Source organism: Chiloscyllium plagiosum, chromosome 38, assembly GCF_004010195.1.
Source record: "Chiloscyllium plagiosum isolate BGI_BamShark_2017 chromosome 38, ASM401019v2, whole genome shotgun sequence".
Taxonomy (NCBI): domain Eukaryota; kingdom Metazoa; phylum Chordata; class Chondrichthyes; order Orectolobiformes; family Hemiscylliidae; genus Chiloscyllium; species Chiloscyllium plagiosum.
This window is the reverse complement of record NC_057747.1, coordinates 5,682,434-5,694,718: the sequence shown is the minus strand read 5'-3', so window position 1 is coordinate 5,694,718 and position 12,285 is coordinate 5,682,434. Positions and strand designations below refer to the sequence as shown.

Here is a 12,285-nt window from a genome sequence, read left to right as displayed (position 1 = left end):
CAATGTCCTGTTCCTGAGTGAATACTGACGAAAAGTATTCATTCAGTGTCTCCCCAATCTCCTCAGCCTCCACACGCAACTTCCCACTACTATCCTTGACTGGACCTATTCCTACCCTAGTCATTCTTTTATTCCTGACATACCTATAGAAAGCCTTTGGGTTATCCCTAATCCTGACAATTGGCAATGGCTACCTGATCATCATCAGACTCTTGTTTCCAAGATTATTATGGAATTCAAATTCCACTGTCTGCTGGTCCCCAGAAAATTTCCTGCATTTCTGGATGAATAGTTTGGCAATAATACCCACCTGGGTCATTGTCTAAGAGGTGCAAGAGTATGCCATTTGGCCCCAAATGCCTGCTTTCAATATTCAATACATGGCTAATCTTCTTGTAATCACTTTCTCACCACTTCCACTATTTCTTGGTTCACCGAGAGACCAAAAATCTGTATATCTTAAATATGCTCAATAATAGGGCATTCACAAAAGGATAGAACATTCACAGCTTTGGGGTAGAGCATTCCAAAGATTCACAAACTCTGAAATGATGACTATTTTATCCTCATTTTGGTCCTAAACGACTGAGCACGTCATCCTGAGATTGAGCCTGTGATCTAATTTTCTCACGCAGAGACAACAACGTCTCAATATCTACACCTACAAGGACAGGGACAGCAGGAACACCCCTGAGGCATCCTTCCAAGTCACCCCCCCTACAACTACTTGGAGAGGTTTCACTGTTCTTTCAATGTTGTTGAGTCAATTTGTGTCTAACCGATTCACCAATCTGGCTGCAGAAGTTGAAGAGGGGACTCCATTATTGCCTTCTTGAGGGCAATAATATACCACTGATGCTCACATTCCAAAACTGAAATATTAAAAAATGCCATCATTTTAAAATAGTGACATCCAAAACTGCTGCTGATTCCCAAATTCCCAGTTCTTGTTTCTGTTCCAAGTTCTGAAAGTCACATTACAAATCTCTAGGTGTGAATATCAAATTGAATGTAGTTAAAAAGTCTGCCTGTAATCTTCACTGTACCAGTTGGATGTCTACTGAACATAACACTGGGACAGAGACAAGCACCAAAATCTAACAGCAGCAAGTAGTATAGCTCTGTTTTATGTCATTGCCTGGGATTTTCCAAGACACAGTAAGTTACATTGGACGGCTTGGTGCACTTCAAAGTGGTCTGCATTATCACTCCTACATCACAGATGCACAAGCCCCTGAACATGCTCTGTAGTGGCTAATCGATATAAATAATTGGACTCAGTTCAATGTAAGATATTGAACAGAGGAATGTCACCCAGATAATATTTGTCAGTGAATATCCAAAACACAAGTTTCTGGATTAATAACTTGCCACTTATGTGTGTTATATTTCTCTGTTGGTATTAATGAAGAATTACCACCTGTGGTTTTCTTATGAATAATCAACTAGTAACATTTGCACAAATCCCATGACACCAGCTGTTAATGACTCAAAGTACCATTTTAGCACCATCACCCATTTGAGCATGTTGTGATTTAAAAGTTCCAAAGCATTCAACAGAAGAATAAACAATGCAGTTGTAAATATTTTATTTTCACCATCAGTGTTCGAGGGATATTTAAAGAAACCAGCGTGTGCAGAACAGTAATGTCCCCTCAGTTGGCACACCAAGATGTCACAGGGTGTGTATTCATTGTGTAGATTGCACCACCAACATTTCTGTCATTTAATCCCTTGCCCCCTCTTCTACCCTTCTCTGTTGTTCTTTATCCCAGACTCTCAGAGGCTGGAACCTGTGCAAAACCTCTCAAAGATTTTGCAGATGATACGAAGATAGGTGGAGTTGTGGACAGTGAGGAGGGCTGTTGTCGGCTGCAGAGGGACTTAGATATGATGCAGAGCTGGGCTGAGGAGTGGCAGATGGAGCCAGTTTATTCATCTTGCTTGTCTAGGTACTGACAATATTGCAGTACATGTCTGACTCATGGCACGTACTGTATTACTATCTGTTAATGACAGAATAATCTGAGCTGCACATAAAGCCAGTACCTGACCAATTATAACTGTCCTCTGCTACTCTGCCTGTTATAAATAGGCAAATCCAGGTAATTGTAGCTATTTAAAACAGTGGCTTTATTAGCATCCGAAAGGGTAGCAGTTAAGCATCACGGTCACGTGGGGTTAACGGTAATACAGATCCGATGATTCAATCATTTCCTGGTACATGCTAAGCATGCAGATACACAGATGCTGAAATTCTTTTGCCTGGCAGGTAAATGACAATGTTAAATGTCATCACTGCTGAGCTTACCATGCTGGCTATAATCATTGGGTAAAGATCTAATGGCCCAGCATTCTAAAAAGTTTTCTTTGCTCATTTGTGAGGTGTGAATGTCATTGGCCAGGTCCTTTATTGGAGGAGAAAGTGAGGTCTGCAGATGCTGGAGATCAAAGTTGAAACTTTATTGCTGGAACAGCACAGCAAGTCAGGCAGCATCCCTGCTGTGCTGTTCCAGCAATAAAGTTTCAACTTTGATCTCCAGCATCTGCAGACCTCACTTTCTCCTCCAATAAAGGACCTGGCCAATGACATTCACACCTCACAAATGAGCAAAGAAAACTTTTTAGAATGCTGGGCCATTAGATCTTTACCCAATGATTATAGCCAGCATGGTAAGCTCAGCAGTGATGACATTTAACATTGTCATTTACCTGCCAGGCAAAAGAATTTCAGCATCTGTGTATCTGCATGCTTAGCATGTACCAGGAAATGATTGAATCATCGGATCTGTATTACCGTTAACCCCACGTGACCGTGATGCTTAACTGCTACCCTTTCGGATGCTAATAAAGCCACTGTTTTAAATAGCTACAATTTGGGTTCTTTACCCAGAGAGTGGTGGGGGCATGGAATGCGCTGCCCGTGGGAGTGGTAGAGTCGGAGTCATTGGCGACCTTTAAGCGGCATTTGGGTAGGTACATGGATGGGTACTTAATCTAGGTTAGAAGTTCGGCACAACATCGTGGGCCGAAGGGCCTGTTCTGTGCTGTATTGTTCTATGTTCTATGTTCTATGTTCTATTACATGCCAAAGAATCTCTGACATGAAATGTAGCTTGCTGTTATAATTTTAACCTGTACTTGTAAGTGTAGCAAAGTGTGCAGTAGTATACAAAAAGTGTCCATGTGTGTTAGTGACTGAGTTTATGTGATGCAAACACTTAAGTATCATACAAAATTCACGATATTGGTTATAGCAAGTATATCAATGGTTTGAACACAGCAGTGATACATACACAATGATCTTTGTCTCAATCAGTGAAAATTAGAGGGATATTTAAAGAAACCAGCTTGTGCAGAACAGTAATTTCCCCTCATTTGGCACACCGAGATGTCACAGGTTGTGTATCCATTGTGTAGATTGCATTTTGTAGAGTGAAAGTAAGACTTTCAGTCCAATTTTGAAATAAATGACCACAAAGTTAAAGCAACACATACTGATATCTAACCAACATATATGCTGACGTCTAACCAACATATATACTGAAGCCTGACCAACATATATACTGAAGTTTGACCAACATATATACTGAAGTCTGACCAAGCAATGGAACTCCTTTGTTGTTGGAACACTCATGTTTTGCTCACTTGCCTAATGGAATATGCTGGTATCTACCTTGGCAGTGAGTCCCCCATCACTCCTAGGACTCCCTTCAATCATCGAGATGTTTGTCATGTTAAACGATGTCTGAAATGAAAGCAATTCAGATTGTGGAAATGAGCAAATATTGTCTTCATGAATCATAAGAAATTCCAGATCCTTTCTTCCCTAAGAAACTACTATAAATCTTCATTCCAATGCCATGCTATATCTTTCTTTCAGTCCAACACCTTATTTTTTTTCTGCTAAACTTATGTTGTTAGCTATCATTGCTTCTGCACTGTATATTCCAGTCTTAGCTTGGCTTTTGCTTTCCTCTGTTCTATCTTGAGCTGTCATGACACTCAGCAGTTGAAACTAGTCATCTGGCAATTTATTCTGAGACCTTTATTTCATATGTTCCGAAAAAGCAGAAAAAGCCTGATGGTAAATGTGCTGGGGTTCTGTTTAAGATGCAAAATCTTCCCCTTTCACCTTTCCTTCTACTTCCCAATTATTTACTTGACAATAAGAAACTCTCCCATTCGATTCTCAGGATGTCTCTCCATTTCTTCTTGAAGACATACAGCATGATCCAGAGAAGTGAACTCAGTTAGTTAAACTTCCATGACATCTATGTGAACAGTCCAGTTTGCCTGACTGACTGACTGATTTGGGTTGGAATGTGAGACCCCACATCAAAGCCACCTGGCTCTGGTACAAACGTTACATTCTCCTGTTTCCCATGATACCCACTGCCAGAATTAAGGCAGAAAACTGGCAGAATCCCTGTGAAATTTCAGGGCTCGCTAAGCTTTTGGCACAGATCCAAAGATAAAATGTACTTTTCCACAGAGGTAATTCCTACACCTAGTATTCCAGTTTCTTGCATTGTTTATTGAGATTCCAAATCTCTATAAGATGCTTCCTTTCAGGTTTCATGCTTAGGGCATCATTTAGGCCTTGACCAATAGTGTGAAGTAATCCATAGGGTCAGCTGCCTATTGTGTACTGTTCCTGAAAATTGGGAGTGATGTGGATTGGTTCGCTGATTGGATATTGTCTGTGTCACACCACTCGGGAAAGTCTAAATTGCCCAGTTATGCGCCACGCAACAGGGGTGGAATTGGTCTTTGGCAATAGCACAAGAAAGGCTTGCAACTAATCAATAGCTGATTCAACTACTCATCACACCCACATCTGTTTTTCATTGATATGAAAATATTGTCAACACTGAACATTCAACAGCATCTTCCAAACCCCTGACCCCTATCATCTAGAAGAGAGAAGGCTGCAGATACATGGGAAAACCACCCACTGTGAACTCCCCTCTGACTTGGAAACATACTGCTGTTCCTTCTGCATTGCTGGCTCAAAATCCTGGAAGTCCCTTCCCAACCTGACTGTGTATGTCCCTGCATCATATGGACTGCAGTGATTCAAGAAGGCAGCTCACCACCACCATCTCAAGGGATGGACAATAAATGCTGGCCCAGCCGGGGACACTCACATTCCATGAATGAATAATAAAAGAATTTTTAAAAATTCAAACCAATATAAGTGTCAGGGAGAAGAGGACTGAAGTCCATAAAAAATAGTTGAAATATATCCTCATTTTATAATCTTTGGTGGAAAGAAGAGGGTATGGTCAAAGATCTACTGTTGATTCACTCAGTCTGGCTGATGCTTCTGACAGACACCAATTTCACTCAGTAAGTCCATGTCGGAACCTTTCCCAAAGATCTCATAGCTTACGTCATTTTGCTTAGTTGCTGCTATTTGAAGTGAGCAATTACCTTCTCAAAGATACCCGAGTCATTGTTTTTCAATTTCGATTTCTCCTTGGTGTCACTTTGCTCAGTTGTATCTTTGCTGAATTCACAGGAAACGGTTCTGCTGACAGGTCTCGAATTTACAATGGAAATGTCAACCTCATTGTCAGTCCAGCCCTAGAATGGGAAGGTAGATAAAAGTTAAGGATTGTTTAATACCCTGAATACAGAGACACTGATAATCTTTGAACCAGTTTTCTCTTCGCATCACTTAAAGCGACAAATAATGATTTTGTAGAAGTAATATTACTCGACCAATAACCCAGCAACCCACATCCTGTGGATAGGGGTGCAGATCCCCTGTGGTATGTGGTGGAGTTTATATTCAATCAATAAATCTGGAATATGAAGCTCGTCCCAGCAATGAGGACCAGGAAGCTGTCACTGATTTTTGTTTTTTAGGAAAACTAATTTAATTCATTAATGACCTTTAGGGAGGGAAATCGGCCATCCTTACCTGGTCTGGCCTACACATCGCTCCAGACCCACAGCAATGTAGGTGACTCTTAATTGCCCCCTTGAAATGGCCAAGGAAACCACTCAGTTCAAAGTAATTAGGTACGGACATCAAATGTAGGCCTTACCAGAGATGTCCACATCCCATGAAAAAATAAAGAACAGTAAATTAGGCTTCAAGGCGCGATTGGTGCAATTGTAATGAAATCCCCAAAGGCATAAAATTATTCAGTTTGTACTGCTGGTCATATCTGGTGTTGGGGAGAGTGTATGTACTTGAATGGTTTTAGGAGAAGGCAGATTGTAACATCAATCAGTTGGGAGATAAATTAGACACACATTTTTCAAGCATGGAATGCTCTGTTTTGCCCTAATCAACCAGGACCAAATGTGCACCAGGCTGCATGAGGATTCCCACACCATACAGTCATTTAAAGAGCTAGCTTTAGCTACTGACGTGGCGAAGGTCATGAAGGTACAGCAGCTTGGTTTTGGACGTCTCTTGGCAAACAGCAAAGACAGACAATTTGGTCACACAATTGTTGAAGAGATAAGCTCAGTGTTGTGTCAATGCCTCTGACTGTCCACAGAAAGCCCTGGCCACTACAGGTTTTCAGACAGTACACACAGGTTTTTAGGCTGTTCACAGGTTTATAGACAGTACACACAGATTTTTAGATTGTTCACAGGTTTATAGACAGTACACATGGATTTTAGACTGTTCACAGGTTTATAGATGGTACACACAAATATTTAGACTGTTCACAGTTTCTTAGACTACACACAGCTCTTTAGAATGTGCACAGATCATCCCTCACAAAGCAGCAACGCTTGAGGTGATTCAACAAGGAGGTGGTCATGTATGTATCCTTGCTTTAAACTATATGCAGGAAGACTACATGCAAGCTCAGATCTGAAAAGGAGAATTCTGATTGAAACCACCATCAGCCATTTCCATGGAGGTCATTGAGGCCCTGGTTGACCCCCAGAGACCCTGTTTAGGACTGCTGACCCAGACGCAAGACTGCCTGGTGGTCATGAATGGCTTTGTACCTCAACACAGCAATCACATCTACTGCTGGCATGCACCTCGAGCCACTTCTTGCTGAAGGCATGACAGGACCACACACAAGGAATATAGCCGAGCCAGGCTGAGATTGATAACCCACCTGAATGACCCAATTTAAGGTGTTGCCAAAATCTGGGGTCATAGATGGTAGGAAGCCATCGCCCTCAAGGATATCATGACTGCAGTTAGGAGGTGTGAGCTGGCTGGTCATGGGATGATGTGCAGACAATTCATTACCAGAGTTATCAGATAGCAGTAAGCTCTTGATTGTGAGATCTCACAAAGCAACTGGTGTTATGTCAATGTGTGATTGCTTAGCAAGTTAATAAAAGGCTAGCACATGAAGTGAAAACTGGATCTAAAGTTTATTGCATGCTGTTGACAAGTATGAAGTATGGACCTCAGATAGTTATGTCCCCTATTGCTTCTGTCTGATCTCTTCCATTTCATGCCCGCTTGTCCTGCAAGAGAAGGAAAAGCATAATGGTGATTCTCTGATGTTGTGTCTGAGTAATGGGCCAGCTATAGAGGAATTGCTTGAGATAGCTGGAGACTGGGAATGGTGGGTGTGAAGTTGGCATGTTTGGAAGATATATGAGGGTGAGGTGGAGTAACAGAATAATTGGAACTGCTTGCTGTTGGGTGAGTGAGATGTTTCTGGTGCACCATGAAAAGTTGGTGGTGCAATGGATAATCAATGTCCTCTGAAGACATACTCAGTGACCTTGACCACCCACGTGAAGCCACTAAACTGTTTCCAGCACTGCAACCAGATCTTTGAAGCAGACACCATGGTTTAACTTCCCTGGCTAACGTTTGGAGAGCATCTTTTAATAGTGTCCTTACTTCTTTCTACAACGGCACAGAAACATGGCCGCTCTCCTTCTCTCTTCCTCCATGATCAAGATCTCCATGAGCTAAGGAAGTTTTTCTCTCTGCCCTGGAGGTCCACTTTCTTTGTTCCTAATTGTTGACAATTGCAGTACCAGCAGCCAGGAATAGCCTTTATTTATTCAGTGCAAGCTTCTTTCAAGAGGGACAGACGGCATTAAGAGCTGGAGGGTAGGCTAGAACAGTCTTTCTACAACACAAGCTCCCACTGCCACTCCTCCCCATGACTTTGAGTTTGGGGGCAGCCAGCAATGCAGCTGCATGCCTTGATCAGGCACTGTCTGCCTCACTGGAAGCAGCTGGTTGCAAATCGCAAAAATGGGCACAGATCAATTTTTAGTCTTTAATCTTTCTGAAGGAATCTCCTTAAGAGAAGCAATCAGGAGCAAGATAGACTGGCATCATCGCACTCAATTTTACTTGTATCATCAAAGAAAAACAACCAGTTGAAATTAAATAGTTTCTCAGAGGGCAAAAGAAGGACAACTCACTCACACATCAACATTTTCCATTTATGTACGACTCTAATGTAAAAAGAATCCCAAGGTGCTTTTCAGAATTGATGCAAGGACAACAGATGCTGAGTCAGCAAAAGAGAAGTGACAAACCCAGAGGGAAAAACCATTAAAGAACAGTAATGCTTGGACATGTATGTTCTGATCAAACTGAAGCTCCATTAAAAAATACAAAAGAGGTCTGACCAAGATCAATACCAATTTTAATACTTTTTCCTTCTGGGAAGTGCTCAGCTAAAGGTTGGTTCTTGGCTGAAGCAGGTTCCTAAGGAAGCGATAGAGATGAAAACATTTAAGGAGGGAACGTGCAGTGGGTAAGATCAACAGGAGTGACAGTCCTAATTTCAAGATCGAAGAAAAGGAGACTGCACCAGCTTACTGTTTGGGAGGTTGGAGAAAGTTACAAACCCAGAGGAAATGACTGAGATCATTTGAGTAGAAGCAAATGTAGGATTTAACAATGAGCATGTTGGAGAATGAAAGCTAATGATGATTAGACAGTGGGATGGGGCACAATGCACATTTGTAAGTTACAGAAGTTGGAGGAGTTGAAAGAGTATATAAGGGCTTCAGCAACAGAGAACATGACACAGGGCAATGGTGCAAGGAGATTATCATTGTGCTGAAAAAACTCTGGGCTCTGAAATTCCCCTCTGGGACAAATACAATGCCAAGGTCATGTTGAATATGTTCAAACTGACACAATGTTGGATGGCTATGAAAGATACTGGAAGACTATGCATTGGAGGTTGGGGCTAAGACATTGGTTCTGCTCTTCCTAATCTTGAGCTGGAAGACATCAGGTCTTATCCAGGTCAGGATATCAAACAAGGAGTCTAACAATGTAGGAGTAGTAGAATGAATGGGGGTGAGGTGAAGACCCAGAGCACACTGGAGAAGCTAGCTATCTGCTGGTGAACTCTATCAAGTTCTAGAATGTCGATACGGAAGGGGAAGAGCTCCAAATTGGTTATCCTTGGTAGGAGAGTGAAGAGAGGCCAGTCCTGGAGAGTGATTGCCCTTGAGATCAAAGCTGCATTCAATCAATGGTGGCTTCAAGGATTCCCAGCGAAACTAGAATCAATAGGAATCAGGGAAAACTCTCTGGTGGTTGGAGTCATTCTTGACAAATAGGAAGATGGAGGTCAGTCATCTCAGCTCCAGGACATCATAGTAGGAGTTCCTCAGGGCAGTGTCCTATGCCCAACAATCTTCAGTTGCTGAATCAGTGATCCTCTCACTATCATAAGGTCAGAAGTGAGGAAACTCATTGTTAATGGCACAATATTCAGCACCATTTATGACCCCTCAGATACTGAAACAGTCCATCGCCAAATGCAGTAAGATCTGGACAACAATCAGGCCGACAAGTGGCAAGTAACATTCGTGCCACACAGTGCCAGGTAATTACCATATCCAACACAGAATCAAACCATCATCCATTGATGTTCAAAGCATCACCATTATCAACATATAACTCACCAGAAACAGAACTAGATCAGCCCTATAAAGACTATGGCGACAAAAGCAGGTCAGAGACTAGGAATCTTGGAGGGAGCAACTCACTTCCTGACACTGCAAAGCCAATAAGGTACAAATCAGGCACTCCCCACTTGTCTGGATGAGTGTAGCTCCCACAACACTGAAAAAGCTTGACACTGTCCAGACAAAGCAGCCTGCTTAATGGCACCACATCCACAAACAATCACTCCCTCTAACTCTGATGAACAGTAATACCAGAATGTACCATATACAAGCTGCAGAGCCAAGGCTCCTTAGATAGCGCCTATACTGTGGGCATAAAAGGGGGAGTGGGGGGGAGGGGTTTGCAAATACACTCCAAAGATTCAAAAAAGTCACTACCACCTTCTCAAGATCAACCAGACATGTACAAATAATGTTGGCCCAGCCACCATCACCTACATCCTATGTATGAATAAAAAAAATTAATTCCATAGATATGAACCTCCTAGCAAGGCACTTATAGTAATGTTGACTGTGTCAAACTCTTTGCAAACATTGTGGTTGAGGGGGGATAATGCTCCATGATTGCAAACCATGAATTTTGAATGAGATTTTCTGGGTAAATGTTTAACTTTACCTGGTGATGTGCTTCAAACATTGAGAATGTATATTAGAAATTCAGTTACATGCTTCCATTACTTTCATCCATTAATTTTATTGAACAGAGAACCACAGGAGTGTAAATCCCATCTCTATAATGTGTAGCTATGCACTGGGAGTGTTAAGAATAAAAATATCCTTGTATAAACTAATGCATTGTGAATGATTTTTCAAAGATAACTGGGTTGGCTACATTCGTTGGAAAAGATCTTTTGGCTGAGCAAGGAATAAACGCAAATCGATGCTTTTTAAAGTGATGTTGTGGTTTAAAATTGCTAATAATGAGCTGATCATGACGATACATATGATAGGCAACCAGTGTGTGCAACTGATATTAAATGTGTTGGTAAAGGATCGGTGTCGGTAAAGATATTGGTCATGGCCCATGTCACAGACTTGCTTAAATCATTTGAAATCGGTTCATGAAAACAGCATTTTTCATGTAAATTCACGAAATGTGTGTTTACCCTGGATTTTAAAATGTCTCTCTGCTATTATCAGTCTGTCGTGTATTTCCAACCTGCATCTGCTCACACTGTTTGGTGAGAGGCTTTACTTGACTACACTTTACCCTCTCTTGAAGGGAGGCTATTTTCAAATTTTACTCTTTGTTATGTGATGCTTTGATGTGCGTTATGTAACTCACTGACCTTTCCTTGTTGGTGTTGAGAATTCCAGGTTACTGTGGATGCTGTGCGTTGAAGCAGTCATGTTATTGGGAAGTGCAACTGTCTCTTTAAATCTAATAAAAGGTCATGGCTGGTTAAAATTCCTGTACAATCTCACTAAACATCAATATTATATTTGATGAAGCTTGCTTTAGCACCAGCCCAAATCTGTCAGTCTATAAAAATTGAAGGTTTTTCTATTCAGGATTTGAGCTTTCTTTTCCACATTTGATTTCCCCTATTGAGGGACTAAGTATATTCCAAACAAAAAACTCAATTTATCTTGCTGTTTTTAAAACAATGCTTTGGTTAATTTTTACTTCATGCGTAAACCAGGAGACAACTGACAGCTCATTTACATCTTCATTGATTCTTATTTCTTTTAGTTATTTTGCCACATACTATAGGAACCCATTCTCTGCAAATGAAAGGAATATTCAAGACCTTCAATACTCAAGCCCTTCCATCTTTTTTGAATTAGAACTTGGGGAATCTATTACTTTCTGTTGCCTTCTCCATAACAATTTTTTGTTTAATCAGATTCCACTTAATAGCCCTCAGCTCCCTTCTCTGCTGTCGTATAAATTGTTATGATAATTTGAAATTTAGCATCTTTGTATTTGTCCTGATGTCAGCAAGGTGCAAAGTTTTAGCAACATCTCTTTTCTGCTGTGTTCAAGTTTGGCACCACAAAGTGATGAGTTTTATTTCTTAGATTACAAAGTGCATTTTTACAGCCTCAGCCATTACAAATTTCCTCACACACAATTAAGTAGATTTTCTATTTAAATGCAGTCACAGTGGTATTTATGTCACAAAAAAACACTCAAGGCCCTGTTGTGAATAATGAGACAATTTACCAGGTAACCTGTCTAAGGATGTTGATTAATGGATAAATATTGTTGATACATTGGGGAACTGTCTCCTGCCCATGTCTTGAAATGGTGTCATGGAATCGTTTGCGTTTACCAAAGACACCATACGACATCTCAGTTTAATGTATTATCTGAAAGGCAGTACTTCCAACAGTGCGAAACTCTATCAGGAAAATATCAACCTAGATTATTGGCTCAACCCTTTAACTCATGAA

At 41.1% G+C, this 12,285-nt stretch overlaps 1 protein-coding gene across 4 annotated transcripts in view; it reads right to left on the bottom strand.

Moving 5' to 3' along the window:
• The window catches only part of opn4a (opsin 4a (melanopsin)), a 72,229-nt gene that overhangs the window by 6,664 nt on the left and 53,280 nt on the right, over window positions 1-12,285 (bottom strand). For 2 of the 4 annotated variants that reach the window (XM_043678707.1, XM_043678710.1), the window contains exons 9-10: window positions 5,437-5,589; window positions 3,677-3,748 (exon numbers count right to left, since the gene is read on the bottom strand). In XM_043678707.1, coding sequence (XP_043534642.1) covers window positions 3,677-3,748; window positions 5,437-5,589 — 225 coding nt within the window. Of the gene's footprint in view, window positions 1-3,652; window positions 3,749-5,436; window positions 5,590-12,285 lie in introns of all 4 variants that reach the window. The other 2 variants (XM_043678709.1, XM_043678708.1) reach the window with 2 other exon arrangements.